Source organism: Megascapheus bottae, chromosome 17 (assembly GCF_031878675.1).
Source record: "Megascapheus bottae isolate mThoBot1 chromosome 17, mThoBot2.hap1, whole genome shotgun sequence".
Taxonomy (NCBI): Eukaryota; Metazoa; Chordata; class Mammalia; order Rodentia; family Geomyidae; genus Megascapheus; species Megascapheus bottae.
Genome location: NC_143525.1, coordinates 27,108,895 through 27,127,012, shown reverse-complemented (window position 1 = coordinate 27,127,012; position 18,118 = coordinate 27,108,895). Strand labels below are relative to the sequence as shown.

The 18,118-nt window shown below is 59.7% G+C and overlaps 2 protein-coding genes and 1 long non-coding RNA gene across 6 annotated transcripts in view; 1 reads left to right on the top strand and 2 right to left on the bottom strand.

Moving 5' to 3' along the window:
- The first annotated feature begins 5,419 nt into the window (after nt 1–5,419).
- Nucleotides 5,420–12,258, top strand: Hic1 (HIC ZBTB transcriptional repressor 1). Of its 3 annotated transcripts, none has more exons than XM_090350427.1 (2): nt 5,420–6,180; nt 9,245–12,258. In XM_090350427.1, exons 1-2 carry the CDS (start codon nt 6,153–6,155, stop codon nt 11,401–11,403), a joined length of 2,187 nt encoding a protein of 728 aa, XP_090206553.1. In that variant the 5' UTR covers nt 5,420–6,152; the 3' UTR covers nt 11,404–12,258. The 3 variants fall into 3 exon arrangements, with proteins under 3 accessions (XP_090206553.1, XP_090206554.1, XP_090206555.1); XM_090350428.1 differs by lacking the exon at nt 5,420–6,180 and adding an exon at nt 7,658–7,803; XM_090350429.1 differs by lacking the exon at nt 5,420–6,180 and adding an exon at nt 8,705–8,923.
- On the bottom strand, nt 6,060–6,623 carry LOC150051479 (uncharacterized). Its single transcript, XR_016538331.1, has 2 exons — nt 6,531–6,623; nt 6,060–6,306 (listed from the first exon to the last, which is right to left on the bottom strand). It is a non-coding gene; the product is annotated as an uncharacterized LOC150051479 (long non-coding RNA).
- A 131-nt stretch (nt 12,259–12,389) lies between the features above and the next one.
- The window catches only part of Smg6 (SMG6 nonsense mediated mRNA decay factor), a 240,791-nt gene continuing 235,062 nt past the window's right edge, over nt 12,390–18,118 (bottom strand). For both annotated transcript variants that reach the window (XM_090350422.1, XM_090350423.1), the window contains exons 17-19: nt 17,517–17,728; nt 17,146–17,227; nt 12,390–14,128 (exon numbers count right to left, since the gene is read on the bottom strand). In XM_090350422.1, the coding sequence (XP_090206548.1) occupies nt 13,998–14,128; nt 17,146–17,227; nt 17,517–17,728 (425 nt within the window). In that variant the 3' untranslated portion in view covers nt 12,390–13,997. The remainder of the gene's footprint in view (nt 14,129–17,145; nt 17,228–17,516; nt 17,729–18,118) is intronic.

Sequence of the window (18,118 nt, the reverse complement as noted above, 5' to 3'; positions counted from 1 at the left end):
ATTTTGAAGGGTGATGTGTGGTACTAGAACTTGGGTAGAAGCCAAGACTACAGAGACCCTCTTGCTAACTTGACCACATCTGCAGTGTCTCTGAGATAATTGATAACCAAAGACCAAGTCCAAATATTTGCCCTTGGGACAGCACCCCCCCCCCAAAAAAGTGTTGAACAAGGTGGGAATTTGCTTTGCCTTGTCTTTTTTTGGATGGGTTAGTCCTGGAGCTTCAACTCATTGCCTAAGCACAGTGGTGGGTGACTGGAAGGAAGTCTCATAGACTTGGCTGCCTCAGCTGGCTTTGAACTGCTATTCTTCAGCTCTCAGACTTGTGAGTAGCGAGGATTACAAGTGTGAATCGCTGGTGCCTAGTTGCCTTTATTTTTTAAAGGAGTCACTCCATTGACTGAAGGAAGAGACAGATTGAATTGTTCCTGTTGGATTTGGCCCATTAGGATGCTTGGCTTCTTTGTAAATAACATATCTTCCTGGTAGTTATACTTTAGCTCGGTACTGGGAGACAAAAATGATGGCATACCAGCATCTACTATTTAGGATTATTGTGAAAATTAAAAGAAGGTTCCTTGAGGAATGGGTCTTTAGCTAGGGCTAAGAGTAAGGGGCCAGGAGTAAGAGTAAGGAAGGAGTGGCTAGGGCAAAGCAGAATTAGGTACAATAGCAGTGCCCAAGCTTGGAGTGAGAATTCCTCCTGAGAATCATACAATGTCCAGGTCCATATCACTTCACATAATGTTCTCCAAGAAAGAAATTAAGGAGACTGTACCACTTCCCTCTATAATCACCACCACATATAAAGCATATATTAAAACTGCATAATGGGCCAAATCTAGACCTGTCAGAATTAGTGGGGCAAACTGTCCTGCTTCTTCATTGAAGTATTTGAGAACCACTGCCTTAGAGGACAGAATACATGGCTCTAATAAAAGTCCCTAATGTAATTCTCATGCAATCCTTGGGGGAATGATAGAAACTCCCCTGAAGAAACATTGACCTAACTGGGCACCAATGGTTCATGCCTGTAATCCTAGCAATTCAAGAGGCTGACTCGAGATTATGGTTCAAAGCCAGCCCAGGCAGGACTCCTCTCCAATTAATCAACCAAAAAATCCAGAAGTGGAGCTGTGGCTCATAGTAATAGAGCACTGGTCTTAAGTGAGAAAGCTCAAGGACAGCACTTAGGCTTTGAGTTCAAGCCCTATGATCAGCAAAATTTTATTTTGCCAGTCCTGGGGACTGTCCTTGAGCTTTCTCAAGGTTAGCACCCTACCCTTGAGCCACTACACAACTTCTGGCTTTTTCTGGGCTTATACTAGGCAAGCACTGTCACTAGGCCACACTCCCAGCCCTCAAGTAATTTTTGAGGGGGGGAAAAAAAAACCAATTCAAGCCCCAGGACTGACATACGTAACAGAAAAATGAAGAATCCAATTTTGTTTTGTTTTGTTTTGTTTTTTTTTTTTTTGCCAGTGTTGGGCTTGAGCTCAGGGCCTGAGCACTGTCCTTGGGTTTTCTCAAGGCTAGAGCTCTACCACTTGAGCTTCAGGACCACTTCCAGCTTTTTCTATGTATGTGGTACTGAGGAATTAAACCTGGGTCTTCGTGCATGCTAGGCAAGCACTCTACCACTAGGCCAAACTCCCGGCCAAGAATCCGATTTTTTTTTCCAGTCTTGGGGCTTGAACTCAGGGGCTGAGCACTGTCCTGAACACTTTTACTCAAGGCTAATGCTCTGCCACTTGAGCCACAGCACCCCTTCTGGCTTTTTCTATGTATGTGGTACCAAGGAACCTAACCCAAGGCTTCAGGCATTCTACCACTAGGCTATGCTCCCAGTCCCAGAACCCAATTTCTAAGTTGCAAAAAAGCCTAACATTTACTCAGACCTCTAGTTCTTCCCCTCTGACTACATTCCTCAAACTGATCAAACTACAACGAACTGGCCTTTTTGGAATCCTTACCATCTCCCCTCTGTAACTAAAGTTCTGTGTGAAGGGTTTCTCAGGAAATAACCTCATAACAGAGCCCTAGCCTCAGCTCTGTCAAAGTGTCTACAATCACTCCTAACATGCAGTAGCCTAATAGAACATGTGGAGCAAGGAATGTGGCTTAGTGGTAGAGAGCTTGCCTACCATACATGAAGCCCTGGGTTCAGTTCCTCAGTATCACATACACAGCAAAAGCTGGAAATGGTGCTGTGGCTCAAGTGATAGAGTGTTACCCTTGAGCAAAAGAAGCTCAGTGATAGTGCCTAGGTCCTAAGGAGTTCAAGCCCCAGGACCAGGGGGGAAAAGGTAAGATTTGAAAGGCTCCCTACTGCCTACAAAGTTTTGCACTTGCCCTTTACCTCACAGTATATCTGCCAAGGAGAATTATGTCATGGAAGGGTCAGAGACATGACAGCTGGTCATGGTGATGCAGACCTGTAATCCTACCTACTCAGGAGGTGAATACTGGATTATTAATTTGAGACTAAATAGCAGTTATTGAGACCCTGTCAAAAAAAGGGAACTGGGGTTGTGGCTCAAGTGCTAGAATGCTTGTTTAACAAAATCATGGCCCTAGGTTCAAATCCCAGTAGAGTGTGGGAGGTGATGTGTGTGTGATTCCTTTAAGCTCTGCACCTGATACTTTCAGCCTGTCATGATGAAGTGGTGCTGGCAGTAATAGGTTATGTAATGTTTTTAAAGAGATGATTGCTCACACCTTGCTGTCAACAGCACTTTATCCTTGTGGTATTCATCCCTCAGGGTCAAACTTAACGCTCCAGTCAGATTTCAACGTCTAGAGACAGAGGGAAGAATGCTAGTATATTCAGACACTCCAGGGACTGGGTAACTAGTTCTTGAAGGTTAGGGGCCCTTGTTATAAACCTCTCAGGCTCACCAGAAAGTTGGAGAAGGGACTGGGGGGATGCTATGACTTACCAGGAAATTGATCTGGAGGCGTGTTCCTCGCCTCCACCTGTTCACTTAGGAGGTTCTGGGAATGAAGATCTAGCAGATTTGAGAATTTCCCCTCTGCTGCCCTCTTAAGCCCTAGGGAGGTAAACCCCCTTCCATACCTCTTGGTCCAGCAGGGTCTCTCCCATCGACAAGATAAAAATCCCTATCCTTGGAACCACGCATTTCTCTTGCCATCCCTGGGCAGCAGCGCCCGGCGGAGGTGGGCAGGGGTGGGCGGGAGGGGGACGGCACAACCTGAAGCGGACCTCGGGGTTCCTTCCGTGCCTGGGCGAAGGCGCTGCAGTCCAGCCTCCGCCTGCCCGCGCACACCTGTCACCCCCGCCGACTCCTCGCCGCCCCCTCCTCCTCCCGCGCTGTATCTCCCCAGCCCCGGGCTGGCGGGGCGCGACGCGGCACGGGGCGTGGGCGTGCTGCGGGGCGACCATGGCTGTAGACTGTTACCTCCGGTTCCCACAGTAACAATCGAAAGCCACGGTTGCCCTGGAGACGCGGGGGCGGGGCGCGCGCCGCTGACGGCACCGCGGCGGCGGCGGCTCGGGCGGCTGACGTCAGCACCGCGGGGCCGTGGGGGGTGGGCGCGGGCTGGGGGCGGCGGAGCAGGCGCGGGGACTGCGCGGAGCGAGCGTGGGAGCACGCGGCCCCTCGCGGTCCACGGGGACCTAACACGCCACCGCCCCTGGGTGGCGCCCGCGCTGGGTCAGCACCGCGGACAGCGACGGCTCAGGCAGCGAGCGAGGGGCGGTGGGACCCCCCCGGGGGACAGAGGGGTCGGGGCACGGCGGGCAGCCAGGTCCGCGGTCCTGGGGCGGGGCCAGGCGTCGGTGGCCGTGACTGGAGACTGTTACTGAGGGCGGCCCGGGCAGTAAGCAGTCTAGAGCCAAGGTGCCGGCGCGCTGCCCGGACGGGGTGGGGGTGCCCTGGTCGCCCGCGGCTGGGGGAGTCTTTCCTTCCTCCTCCCGCCCTTCTCGGCCCCGGAGCTCGCGGAGAGGCACGCGACCCCTGACGTCAAAGTTCTGTGACGTCAAAGATGTCCCAGCTGGAAGGCACTTCCGGAGGCTGGGGGCGGGCGGGCCGGCGGGCGGGGGCCGGAGCCCCGCCCCGCCTGGTCCTGAGAGGACAGCTCCGCTCGCAGGGGCGGGCCGGGCTGGGCGTAGCGGGACAGCCCGACGGCTAGGGGAGGGGGCGCCCGGGCCGCTCGCGGGGCAGGGGTCGCGGACGGGGCCGTAGCCGCGGCGGCGGCGGCGGGGTGGACCTCAGTCTCTCTCTGCCGCCCCCGCTCACTCGGTCGGGGGCAGCCAGGCTGAGTCACCGCGCTGCGGGGAGATGGAGGAGAAGGGGGCGCGTCTCCTGGGTGGCCGGCATCTTCTCCCCACTTTCTTGGGAGGATGGCGCAGGAGCCCCGGCCGAGAGAGCCTGGGGGACTCGGGTCTGTCCTCTGCTTGGTGCTCCTCCGAAGTGGCTGCGTCTCCATCTGGGCAGGTGCGGCGCGGGCTGTGTCAGCCTCTGGATCCTGTGCCAGCAGCTGCAGGGACCCCCCCCCAGTCCTGTCCCCGTCCCCGCCCCGAGGGCCCCTCCAGCCCACCGCCCGTCCTCCGAGCCCGCGCACCGGCCCCTCCGCGGCCCCTCGGCCGTCCGCCCCGCTTACCTGGCGGGCCGCGCGGCGCCAGCGCCCGCTCGCCTCCCGCAGCCCGGCGGGCACCGAGGCTTTTATAGGCGAGCGTAGTACTCGTGTGGCGGCTCATTCATGCGGCCGCGGCTCCTACACACTGACGCGCTGCCGACGTCAGCGGGGAATTTAGGAAACGGGAAAAAGGGCTATTTATAGTGGCGAGACGGAGGGGGGCGGGGGCCCAAGCGGCGAGGAGTTGGGGGGGAGGAGAGCGCGCGGAAGCAGGAGCGGAGGGGGAGCGCGCCCCCCTCCGGACCCACAAGGGGTTAACTTTCCGGAACTGCGGGCGCGGCGGGGCGGGCAGGCGGGGAGGAGTGCGGGGAGCCGTGCGGGGAGGGCGCGGCGGCCCCGGAACGCGTTTATTCACCCTTCTCTTCCGGAACTCTGGGACTTGGTGGGGTGGCTCAGTCCTTCGCCCCGCCTGGTCCACGAGGGTCCTCATCTGGTGCCCCTCACCCCACTCCTCCTCGGCTCCCTGGACCCGACGGCTGTGACATCACAGAAGGGCTCTCGTCGTCACGCCCCGGGTGGCCACTTCGATGTCATCCCTTCCTCTTGGGGAGGGTAGGCAAGGAAGCTGTCCACACCTAGGGGTGCAGCGCTGGCCCTGGAGCCTCGGGGCTGGGGGAGGAAGAAGGGTAGACGCCCAGGCTAGACCAGGGAGGGAAGTGCCCGCCCCCTTCCCGGGGCAGTGCGGGCACCAGCCCGGAGCTGGAGAGGTGAGGGAGGGCTTCAAGAGCTGGTCAAGGGGTCCGGATGAGATGAGGGAGCACAGAGCAAAAGAAAGGGTAGCTTAGAAGCTCGGGGACAGGTTGGCAGTGCCCAGCTATGGCATCAAGGAGCTACTTCAGCACTGATTTTTGGAATGGGCACTGGCAGAGCTCATATGATGGTGATGGAGCCCAAGGGTTCAGCAGATTGGCAGAGGGAGACTTTCACAGGGTGCTGGGGGGGGGGGCGTCCGTTTTTGGAGGCCTTGGGGTTATTGAGGGTCAACACTGACTTCGGCCCATGCTTACACAGTACCGGAGAAATGGACGGCTCTGGACCACCCCGTGTTCTAAACAGGGGCGAGAGACAGGCGCTAGGCAAGGTGGGCAGAAAGCAGTGCCGAGGCAGGTGTGAGGCCTTCCCAGAGCGGGCAGCAGAGCTTTGACGGCGGGCTCGTGTGTAATTCCGGAGCAAGTGCTGAAAGGAAAGGAACCACAGTGGCACAGCGGACATGGGAGTGGGCCGTGGGCAGACTCATGCGGAATGCACACGAGGGACTCTTAGCTTAGATAATCTGACCAGGTCAAGAGGGAAAAAAATAGAGATTAAAGTCAGAGATGGGGAGATGAGGTCAGGTCAGAGACGCCCTGCTTGTCCACTGAGATTTGACCTCCCACAGGCCCCCTCGTTTGGCCAAAACCTTGGTCTCAATAGTTTTATTCGCCCGAAAGGTGTTTCTCTACGGAGAACTCGTGTTTATCCGTCAAAACCCAGCTCCAAGAGCACTTCTTTCCATGAGTCTCCTCACAGCTCCCTCCTCAGGTACACTCTTCCACCTTAGCCCGCGAGCCCCCGCTCTGCGGAAATGTCCAGCTCCACTCCCCTCGAGAGGAACCCGGAGCGCATGGTTTTCATCGTCGGGACCGTACCGTTTGTCCAGTGAAGAGGCTGTAGATAAAGCAGATCCGGAACACGCTGGGAAAACGGGCTGTGTGTGTGTTGGGGGGCGGGGAGGCGCTCAAGCCGCATCGGGAGTCCGGCTAGTTTGGACCAGAAAGCGGGGCCAGGCTAGGAGGCTGCGGAGGGAGGGAGGCCTCTGGGGGGCGCCCGAGATCTTGGCGTCCAGTTAGTGACCGCGGCGGCCGCCCCAGGCCGAGTGACTCAGTCCCTACCTCTAGCGGGGGCGCGGGGGGCCCGAGAGCCGCGCGGGGAGCGGCGAGTTGCGGCCGCCTCCCGCCCAGCGGCCCCGCGCTGTTGCTAAGCTCTCCCAGGCCGCGGAGAGAAGCGATCTGGGCGAACCTCATCGGTTACCATGGTAACGCGGCGCCCCAGCCCTTCGCGCCCGGTGGCGGAGGGAGGCGTAGCCAATGAGAAGCAGCGGGCGGTTTCGGGGACCCCCCCCTCGCTCCCTTGGCGTGTGGGCGGGGGTCAGGAGGTGCGGGGGTGAGAGGCAGAGCGTAGGCCACCGAGACGCGGTGATCGCGCCGGTCCCAGTGCCCGCGCGGGGCTTTGCGGGGGACACTTCCGGAGCCTGTACAGGGTCCCCCCCTTTCCGGAAGAAACATCACTCTTACGAGCCGATCCTTCCAGGGGGGTGCAGAACCTTCTCCGGGCCTTAAGCCAACGGACCTTCAAGACATGTTTTGGTTGGGGAAAAACTCATCCAGGACTAGTGGAAATGGCTCGCGTGGGGGATCTGGGTCACTCCTGCTCAGCAGAAGTCCCCAGAAGCTCCGGACAGCCATTGGCAACGGAATGTTCTGGGGACCAGAGATGTCCGACCATCCAGCGAGTGTCGCTGCCTGGATATGGTCTGGGGGGCGCCAGTGGGTTTCACGAGTACCTGAGTGTCGGCGGGCGTGGGGGTGGGGCGGGGCCAAGTGGGCAGTGGCGTCCAGGAATGTCCACGGAGTGTCCCTGAGAACTTGTCTACCTTGGCCTCAGGATTTCCCCTCTCCCTGCTGTCATCAGAGTTCCCCTCCTTGTGGACAGGACTTTTCCGAACTTTGGGTAACATTCATAGAGAACACACATGGGAACAGTCAGTTCAAAACCACAGGGTTCATGACACGCGTCGGTGCTGTACTTGAGTCTCCAGGTGGGCACATCTGGACGAGCAAACCTACGGCTCTCCAGCTGGGCTGGGCATCTGCGATGCTCCGTCCGTCCAGGTGCGCGCGAGCGAGATCGGGGCGGGGGGGGGGGGGGGGGGCGCTCCCGTCCGCGGCCGCGAGGTGGCGCCATAGCTGCGGCTGCGCCTGCCGGCCGGGCAGCCCCAGATAAGAGTGTGCGGAAAGCGCGGCGGGTCTGAGACGCGACCAGAACGCGGGGAGGACGGACCAGCAGGACAGACCGACTGGGGGCCCGGCGGGCGGAGGGCAGCGCAGCCACGTCCCCCCTGGATCCGCCGTCAGCCGGGCCCGGGGCTTCCGACATGCCCCCCAGGTGGGTCCTGGAGTTGGGGACCGGGAGGGACGAGGGACCCGGGACGGTCCGGTACCCGCGCTCCGGCCGCGTCTAGCGCATCCTTTGGCGCGGGCGCCCCATCGCGTTTGGCGTCCGTGGCTCGGGCTGCCTTCCCCGGGGGACTCGGACGGCAGGGCCGCCGCTCCTTGCCGGGTTCACGGCGGGGTCAGCGGCCCGGGGCCGGCTCTGCCCGCACATGGGCTGGAGAGGCGAGGGGAAGAGCAGGGGAGCTGGCGGGCGGGGCTGGCAGGGGCGCTGCCCTGGCACAGCTCGGCGCCTGGCAGCGGGGCGGGTGGGGCGCGGGCTAGGAGCTGCCACTGCCGCGGGGAGGGGAGCCCGGCCGGGGTGCGGCCTCAGGTAACGGGCCGCGCGGTCGTGCGGGCCAGGCGGGGAATGGGGCCCGGCGGTCGAGCAGGAGGGCAGGGGAGCTGTGGAGTCGGCTCGGTCCAGGGGGCCGCGAGGAAAAGCTGAGAGCCGAGGGACTGAGGGGGGGGAGGTGGCGCGCTCCTCCCGCCCTGCCTGAAGTTGGGAAACTTTTCCCTAAGTTTGGGGCGGCCGGGTTCCGGGGGAGAGGGGGTCCGGAGGGAGCTGGGGCGGGAAGCCGCGAGGTCCGCGAGTGCAGAGCCGAGGCCAGGGCTGGGGCATGAAGGCGGGTGGGGCGCAGGCCGGGGGTCAGGGCCGCCGTGGGCCGCGCGCCGTGCCCGCCCGGGGCGCTGCCCCCTCCCTCCCCTGGGAGCTGCGTGGCTCCCCCCGCCCCCCCACCTGCTTCCTGCCTCAGCCTCCTGCCCGATATAACGCCCTCCCCGCGCCTCGGCCCGGCCTTCGCGCTCTGCCCGCCGCGGCAGCCGCCGCTCCGCTCCCCGCGCCACTGCCCCAGCCCCAAGCAGGGGCTGACAGCCCCCAGCCAGGGCGGTGCCTCGGTGGGCACCGCGCTCCCGTCCTCGGTGTTATTTCCCCCAACGGGGGCAACTTCTCCCGAGGCGGGAGGGCGGCTCTCTACTCGGCTCCTTTGCTCCCCACTTGGGCAAAATTGTTTGGCCCTGAATGACTTTTCCCGAAGCGGACATTTTACTTAAGTCGGATAACTGTCTGCGAAAGGGTCACTGCGCCTCAACAGTTGGCTCCTTGGAAGTCCCCAGCACCCAGCCCGTGTGTCCGGCAGCGCCTGGGCCTGGAGCACCCAGGCCTGCTCGGCCTCCTCTCCATCCGCAGCCGTCCTCCTTCCTCTCCTCGCCGTGCTCCGGGCCGGCAGGCCTAGGCTACGCTTCCCGGAGGCCGCCGGTCCTCCCACGCCCGTGCCCAGGCCGCGGTGCCCCATGCCCCCGCTCAGCTGAGGGGAAGGGGAAGTGGAGGGGCCGGGCCGGGCACCGGCGGCCGGGGCGCTGCGTGGCTCTTAACCCGCTGCCGTGTGTCCCCGCAGGAGAGTGTGCTGGGCAGACGATGCTGGACACGATGGAGGCGCCCGGCCACTCGAGGCAGCTGCTCCTGCAGCTCAACAACCAGCGCACCAAGGGCTTCTTGTGCGACGTGATCATCGTGGTGCAGAACGCCCTCTTCCGCGCGCACAAGAACGTGCTGGCGGCCAGCAGTGCCTACCTCAAGTCCCTGGTGGTGCATGACAACTTGCTCAACCTGGACCATGACATGGTGAGCCCGGCCGTGTTCCGCCTGGTGCTGGACTTCATCTACACCGGCCGCCTGGCTGACGGCGCCGAGGCGGCTGCAGCGGCCGCGGTGGCCCCGGGGACCGAGCCGAGCCTGGGCGCGGTGCTGGCCGCTGCCAGCTACCTGCAGATCCCCGACCTCGTGGCGCTCTGCAAGAAGCGCCTCAAGCGCCACGGCAAGTACTGCCACCTGCGGGGCGGCGGCAGCGGCGGCGGCGGCTACGCGCCCTACGGCCGGCGGGGCCTCCGGGCCGCGACGCCCGTCATCCAGGCCTGCTACTCGTCCCCGGCCGGGCCTCCGCCTCCGCCCAGCGCGGAGCCGCCGTCCGGCCCCGAGGCCGCCGTCAACACACACTGCGCCGAGCTTTACGCCTCGGGCCCGGGCCCGGCCGCCGCCCTCTGCATCCCGGAGCGCCGCTGCTCCCCCCTCTGCGGCCTGGACTTGTCCAAGAAGAGCCCGCCTGGCTCCTCGGCCCCGGAGCGGCCGCTGGGGGAGCGCGAGCTGCCGCCGCGACCCGACAGCCCTCCCAGCGCCGGGCCCGCCGCCTACAAAGAGCCCCCGCTCGCGCTGCCGCCGCTGCCGCCGCTGCCCTTCCAGAAGCTGGAGGAGACCGCCCCGACTCCCGACCCGTTCCGAGGCGGCGGCGGCAGCCCGGGACCCGAGCCCCCGGGCCGCCCCGACGGCTCCAGCCTCCTGTACCGTTGGATGAAGCACGAGCCCGGCCTAGGTAGCTACGGCGACGAGCTGGGCCGGGAACGCAGCTCCCCGGGCGAGCGCGGCGAGGACCGCGGCGGGGACCCGGCCCTGTCCCCCGGGGGGCCGCCGCTCGGCCTCGTGCCGCCGCCGCGCTACCCCGGCAGCCTGGACGGGCCCGGCGCGGGCGGCGACGGCGACGACTACAAGAGCAGCAGCGAGGAGACGGGCAGCAGCGAGGACCCCAGCCCGCCCGGCGGCCACCTCGAGGGCTACCCGTGCCCGCACCTGGCTTACGGGGAGCCGGAGAGCTTCGGCGACAACTTGTACGTGTGCATCCCCTGCGGCAAGGGTTTCCCCAGCTCGGAGCAGCTGAACGCGCACGTGGAGGCGCATGTGGAGGAGGAGGAGGCGCTCTACGGCCGAGCCGAGGTGGCCGACGTGGCGGCCGGGGCCGCTGGCCTCGGGCCCCCTTTTGGCGGCGGCGGGGACAAGGTCGCCGGGGCTCCGGGCGGCCTGGGAGAGCTGCTGCGGCCCTACCGCTGCGCGTCGTGCGACAAGAGCTACAAGGACCCGGCCACGCTGCGGCAGCACGAGAAGACGCACTGGCTGACGCGGCCCTACCCGTGCACCATCTGCGGGAAGAAGTTCACGCAGCGCGGGACCATGACGCGCCACATGCGCAGCCACCTGGGCCTCAAGCCCTTCGCGTGCGACGCGTGCGGCATGCGCTTCACCCGCCAGTACCGCCTCACCGAGCACATGCGCATCCACTCGGGCGAGAAGCCCTACGAGTGCCAGGTGTGCGGGGGCAAGTTCGCGCAGCAACGCAACCTCATCAGCCACATGAAGATGCACGCCGTGGGCGGTGCGGCCGGCGCCGCCGGGGCGCTGGCCGGCCTCGGGGGACTCCCCGGCGTCCCCGGCCCCGATGGCAAGGGCAAGCTCGACTTCCCCGAGGGCGTCTTCGCCGTGGCCCGCCTCACGGCGGAACAGCTGAGCCTGAAGCAGCAGGACAAGGCGGCGGCGGCGGAACTGCTAGCGCAGACCACGCACTTCCTGCACGACCCCAAGGTGGCGCTCGAGAGCCTTTACCCGCTGGCCAAGTTCACGGCCGAGCTGGGCCTCAGCCCCGACAAGGCGGCCGAGGTGCTGAGCCAGGGCGCTCACCTGGCCGCGGGGCCCGACGGCCGGACCATCGACCGTTTCTCCCCCACTTAGGGCGCCCGTCGAGGCCCCGCCAGGCCTGTGCCTCGCGGCCTTGTCTTCTTGGGGAGCGGCGCGGCGGCCGGCCGGCACTCGGCTCCCAGGACCACTCGTAGCAGCAGCGTGGCCGCAGTGGCGGCCCCGCCTCTCGGCGGCCTCACCTGGCCTCAAAGCTCTGTGCCTTAGCCCGCGGTGGGGGTGGGGTGGGGTGGGGGAGGGGAGAGTTATATTTTTGATATCAGCTTTGACCAAAGGAGACCCCGGCCTCTCCCCCTTCTTCCTGTGGTTCGTTGGCCCCCTCCCCCGGCTCCGTGCTGCTCTTGGGGGGAGGGGTGTCCCTGTCTGGGCGCTCTCCGCCCTACCTCCGGCCCTCGCGACCACACCCATTCTCACTGTGAATCTCCCCGCAGGGGTCGGAGCGTTGGGCAGCGTTGGGGAGAGGGAAGGGGACTGAGCCGCCGGAGGGGCCCCTGCCTCCCACTCCCGACTGCCCCGGGACTAATAATGTGAAGTTCCTCATTTTGCACAAGTGGCACTAGCCCCAGGGCCAACCCTCCTCTTTCTTAACCACCAGGGTGAGGAATTCTGGAGCCAGAACTGAGACAGCCCTGGCCTACCAGTCTTCCACTCCGGTGTGGTTCCACCCCCCCCCTCCCCCCCGCCCCGTCCCGGGTCCCGGACCATATTTATTGCATGCGCCCCGGGTGGCCCCCAGCCTCAGCCCGCTATGGGCTGGGTTGGAATTCGGTCTCCTTAGCTCCCTCCTCTTTGTTTGTATATTTCCTATCTTGTACACAGGCTCTCCCAGAGCCGATTCCATTTTCTATACTCGAACCAAACAGCAATAAAAGCAGTAACCAAGGTCCCCAATCCTGCTGCTCTCTTGTGCCCCAAATAAGACTACAATGGGGGGGGTGAGGGTGGTGGTGGCAGGTGTACAAGCTTGGACCCGCAACCCCTCCTCAACCCCAGAAACAGACTAATAAGACGTCAAGTTTGTTTCATAACTAAAAATTTATTAAGGAAACAAAACCAGGGCTTCAAATGGGACAAGAAGAGAGGATCTCAAAGGAGGAGGCCAGGACCTTGTACCCCAAAGAGCCAGTCTTCTGAGCACCAAGGCCCTTGGCACTCATACCTCCAAACCACTGGCCTGGTGCTCCTGCCAGCCCCCTTCTAGCATGGTCCTGGGTCTAGAGAAGGCCCGGCATCCTCAGGGAAGCTCCCAACTGCTGGGCAGGCTGGAGAGGCAGTGGGGAGATTCTGGCTGGCGCCATCAAGATTTACTTTTGCTCCAGTTAAGACCCCATTTACCCCTCTGTCCTCCTTTATCCCTTATCACTCATGTATGGAGTAAGTGATTTCTGGAAGGAAACTTCCAGAGTGAGGTTGTAAGGGCACCAACTAAAGGGGCAACAAAAACTTAAAAGGTAAAGGACTGCCGTAAGTTCTTCTCAGAAGTAGAAGGAAAAAAGCCAGAAGCAGAGTGAACACTCTAGGCTGGGTAATGCTTCACCAGACTTGAGCCAGCCTACTCTCAGACTGGGCTGTTTTAGTCTGGAAGCTTCTCTGAGCTAGGAGGCCTGGGGAGGAAGGAAAATGAGTGGGAAAGCTTTTAATATGTTTCCGCCACAGGTAGTGGAGGAGGAAGATTCAGTGAGAGAAACCCCACGAGGAGGAACTGAAGTGAGGAAGTTGAGGGGACCAGGTCCTGGGAAAGAGCAACTACGAAGAAGGGAAGGGTGAAGAGAGGTTCAGAAGGAGGGCTGTTGATGGAAGGATAAGAGTCTAAAGGAATTTCCCCCCAAAAAAGGGATACGAGCAAAAGGAAGGTCAAGGAGGGGAGTGAGCAGGTGAGCAGAGCGAGCAGCCACCAGGGAAGTCTGAGTCAGACCAGATGTCTGCTCCCTCCAGACCCACAGCAGTACAGGGAAAAACAAGGGCAAAGTGCAAGGGACACAGTTGGCAGGACAAGGAGGAACGATGGGTGTGTGTTTGGGGTGGGGGTAGTGGAGGCTGGGGCCTGGGGCTGCTTGCTATTAGGGACAGAACCTAACCACAGGGGGGCGGGGGAGGGGGTGAAGGAGAATCCAAGCCTCAGGGAGACAGACATACCCTGGGCACTTTCTTCACAATAGCCAAAGCCTCTAGGGCACATTTGTGCCAGAGGTTCTGCAGATTAAAAGGGGTCTGTGATTTCACCTCCATCTGATGGAAACTAGAACCCCTACCCCATCACCACTAGAGAAAGTGGCCAAGTCCTGGGGGTTAGCAGGCCTTGCCCCTGCCCTGAACGAGACAGGGGGTCGGGGACTGCTGAGAGCATGGGCGGCCTGTCTGGCTTGCCCACCTGTTGTCACTGTAGCCAGCCACCTCCCTGCTAAATCTTGGCAGCCCAGGAGGGCCCCAGCAGCTTCCACCCGACCCTTGGAAGGGGCTCTGTGAGGAGCAGCTCCCCCACAGCACGGCCACGGTGTGGGTTGGAAGAGGATGGTTTATTATCTGGGTGGATTGGTGGCTCAGGCACGTGGGCATCTTCTGTGCTACAGTGGGTGCCTGGTGGCCTCTCAGGAACGGTTCCATTGTGGGTGGACCCTAGCATGGCCCCCTCAGCCCACCTGGGCCCACGTAAGGAAGGCTGGGATGTCCCGCACAGGCACATTTCTCGTCAGGGCCTTCACACGCAGGTTCCGGTCATCTGTCAGCAACACCACCTCCCGCAGTAGGCGGATTGGCTCTTCTGTTGACACAGAAAGCAAAAGGACTTCACTGAGGACAGGAGGCAAAAGAGCTGGCAGGCTCCTCTAGCTGCGGAGGGGAATGTGGTCCTGGAAGGAGCAAGTCTTTCTTCTTCCAACTCTCAGACATGGGCTGCCCCTCTCCTGCTCTTAGAGGGAGACAGTGAGGTGGGGCAGGGGCTGGGGTTCTGCTCTGAACTCCTGCCTGCCAGACAGGACTCTGTTCTGCCTTGTACCTGTGAAATACCCAAACCTACTAGCCACCCATAGACTGTTCAGGGCTCTGCACTCCTAGGGGTAGCAGCTCCTTGTCTTCTACTACTCACTGCGTGGCTGACCCTGGACTCACAAAACTTTCTGCACATTCTCTCCTCACTACAGAGATAGAAATCCAAAGCTGGACAGAAATAGCATGCCAGGCTCCAGGTATAGGGAAAGGGGTTAGCTCAAGCGAGCCTTGGGGAGAAATAGGCAGGTTTCCATAGAGTTTTACCAAAGGGGGTCTTGGTACTAAGGCCAAATGATTTCTTCTATTAAATAAAAGTAACCTATGTATATCTAACAGTACTGATGAGTAAAAAGGAAATGAAAAACTGGGATTATCCTCACAGCTGTCTGGTACCTTAGAGGTAGCTTTGTGTATCCTTCTAGATTATGCACATTTCCAAGCACACATATACTCTGTGTGTGTGTGTGTGTGTGTGTGTGTGTGTGTGTGCGCGCGCGCGCGCGTGTATGTGTGTGCGCTTTTCCCCTACAAAGCTGAGATCAAACTAGTGGTATTTACTTTATTCAAATATTATACACTTAAAACACCTTCTTACATCAGAACATAGCCTTCATTCTGTTTATATTACTTCATAATGTCTTTACTATCTCTTCCCCTCTCTGACCTTTAATGTACTAAGGAGAACTTAAAACAGGCCAAGTAGACATGCAAGTGATGCCACCACCTCTGGCAGGCCCACTTGGGTGGCACATCCACGCCAGTCCTGGCTTGGGTATTTCCTAGCGGAGGTCCAGCAGACAGTGAAACACAGGAAACATCCCGTGGTGTTCACAAACTGCGTGGGCTGGTGGGGAAAGGGACTGCAAACATCCATGTGCCCTCCAGTCGTTTCAGGCTTGCCAGCTCCAGGCAGGGAGGCTAAGAACTGGCTTTTAACTTCAAGGAAGAGTTTTGGGAACAAAGGAAAGATAGGCTCTCCGTTCTGAAGTGTGTAAGGGAGTTAAAGAACTGTGGTGGACAGAGGGTGAATTAAGTGGCCCATGGACATGGGGTTTAAGACCCACTGCCCGGGCCTCTCCCCCTGATCCGCGGGAGGTGGGGAGTGGTGCCTGTTTCTGTGGGGGGCTCCCAGCTGCCTGTCTAGGGCTGTCTACAGTCTCACTGTTCCTGCCCTGGGCCTCAGACAAGGAGTCCCAGGCCTTAGGTCAGCCAAGCAAGGCCCAGCGTTGCCGGCAGGGGCCTGCAGGGGTTTCTGTGGAGACTTTGAGACGTTTTTAACAATAAACATCCTCTGTTTCGACATTGGTAACTTCACTTTGTTAGAAACCAGAGACTGTCTTCTTGTCAGGCCCCATCCGCCATAATCCACATGATTTTAAAATTCTACCTCGTTTCCACATAAACATTTGGTGACGGTTTCTCTGTGGATCTGACAAGTTAATCTGCTAAGAATTCACACTGACAAATGGGGTTTGATTACACCAGCCGTTGCTGATGTCATTCTGATAGAGGCAGTGCTGAGGATGGCATGGGTTCTCACAGGCTGCTGGGGTGGCGGTTGTGGTAGCGGTGGAGGGAGGAGTAAGGCCAAAGCCTAAATGCATCTGCGCTAACCAAGGCTGAGCAGCGGGGGAGCATGCTTCCTCATAAGATCTTCTGCAGTCCTGCCTACCTCTACCTCAGGAGTGCCTTTTTCAGCTGGACCCCCTGCAGAAGCTCCAGTCTTGTGACCAGCTCCTGGCATGGAGACTCAGTCAAAGGGAGGGCTATGCTAGCTAACATGGGTGCGGTGAGACAGGAGAGAAGACGACCCCTATGCCAGCACGGACGCCAGGGCTAGCACATGAACAGAGGAAATAGAGAGGTGAAAAAAATAGAAAAAAAGAAACCCAACAAGCTATATATATGAAGACGGAAACTATGATGGGGTGAAGCTCAAGTGGCTCAGGGAGAGCCCTTGTCTAGCCAGCGTGAGTCTCTGATGCACAGTCCAGTACTACCAAAAAAAAAAGTATCAGGACAGAAATTCAGTGGTGAGAACTACCAGCTCTGCAGATGACAATGAGCTAGGAGGTGCTAGAATTCCTTCCAAAAGAAACGTCAGAATCCTGGGAACCAGGAGCAAAAAACTCCCGCATGTCATGGAGCCTGTAGTGCTGTGCAGAAAGCTCAGGGATGAGGGTTAGGTCAGGGTTAGGTGCAAAATTGCCCCACGGTGGCCTCCTCACCAAAAGATTCTTGAAAACTAGGCTGTAGGGTCAATCCTCAAACTTTCCCCTGCCTCCAATTCTGGCCAGTCTGCAAAATGCACAGCTCCCAGCCACAGAGACTGGGGAGAAAGGACTATTCCTTGTTGGGGAGGCACTCTGCCCCAGGCTCATTACAGGGTAGGAGGGTGGCCACTGGGGACTGTACTCCTCAGGGCAGCAGAGGGCTGGACACAGGAGACCACAGCCAGAACAAGCTACACTGAATCATAAGGACATTCTTGCTGTCAGAGGGAACTCACCAAGGACCCAAGAAAGGAAATGGATGCAGAGTGAGTGAGAAAGCTCACTGCCCAGAGCTGGGCTTCCTGAGCTAGGCCAGTACCCACCTGCTGGTTTCTGGGTGTGGGGGAGCTAGGATAGGAGGTCTAATCTGGAGGGCAGGAAATGTGCTTGCCTCAGTCTCGCATAGGCCTGCCTGGGTTTCCTAGAGCTGAGTCAATGGAGGGACTCTTCTCAGGGGCTGAGGATGGGTGAAGCAGGGCAGGGCTACGGATGATTCTGAGAAGAGGCTAAGACTTACCTTTGCTGGTGGGCATGAAGTCTTTAGCCTTGTCTTTGCAGTAGTGGAGGCAGCAAGAAAGGATTAAGTCATCATTGTTACCCTGGAAGGAAAGACAGTGTGAGAAGCACCACTGGGCAGGAGGGGGCGCCATGTGGAGGAGGCAGAGGTATCCTTCCAGGGCCATGTCCTGGAGTCCCTGTGTTAGTCAGGCTCTGCTTGAGTCTAACTGTGTTGAGAGATACAGGGGTCAAGGAACTCCTCACCCCTAGTTCTCAAAGGTGGCTGCTCCCTTAGTTGCTCAGACTGGTAGACTTCCCTTTAATTGTTCCATTCTGGAAACCCTGGTCTACAGTGAGCTGTGGGCTTCCCCTCCCTGCTGAGGGTCTTACCAGCTGGCCAGTGATGTCTTCACTGCGAAAGGCGATGGATTCAAGTTCATTGCCACGGCTGGTCAAGGCCCGTAGACAAGAATCCCGACTCTCAAATCTTCGCTCAAGGAACTCAATGGACTTCCGGGCCTTTTCTTGTACCACACGGGCATAGCCCCCTGCCCGGTGGTCTGTCTCCTGTCCTTTAGCCAGGCCATCCAGTTCATTGATCACTGAAAAGACAGAGCCCAGGAGGTGTAAACCTCAGCAATCTGCAGTTACATTTGCCTTTATCCAAGGTCTCTATCCACTTGCTTTTCTGGCTAATCGTTTCACAGACCACAGAGGCTACCTTCCTTCCAGGAGTCTTTTAGTGAAACCAGAAGAGTGGTAGAAGAGTCCCTAACTGTCACGGTGTCCTGTCTCCTTCCTGCCTCTTTCCTAGGGCCTTGTCTTCCTCCTGGAAGGAATTCCTAGGAATTTTCTGGAGCTGCTATATTCAGAGAAATGAACCTGGCCCTTCTATCACATCCTTTATTTGCAGATCAAATGAAAAGGGTCCTTCAAGAGTACATAGTATCAACTTTTGGGGACTCCTACCCTTGCCAGCAGTCCCAGAGGGG

Excerpts from the sequence above, each read along its gene's own strand:
- Hic1 (XM_090350429.1), top strand. The coding sequence starts at position 8,869 with ATGACTTTTCCCGAAGCGGACATTTTACTTAAGTCGGATAACTGTCTG. Across the intron at positions 8,924-9,244 it reads GGATAACTGTCTGCGAAAGG|GAGAGTGTGCTGGGCAGACG; the intron begins GTCACTGCGCCT and ends GTGTCCCCGCAG.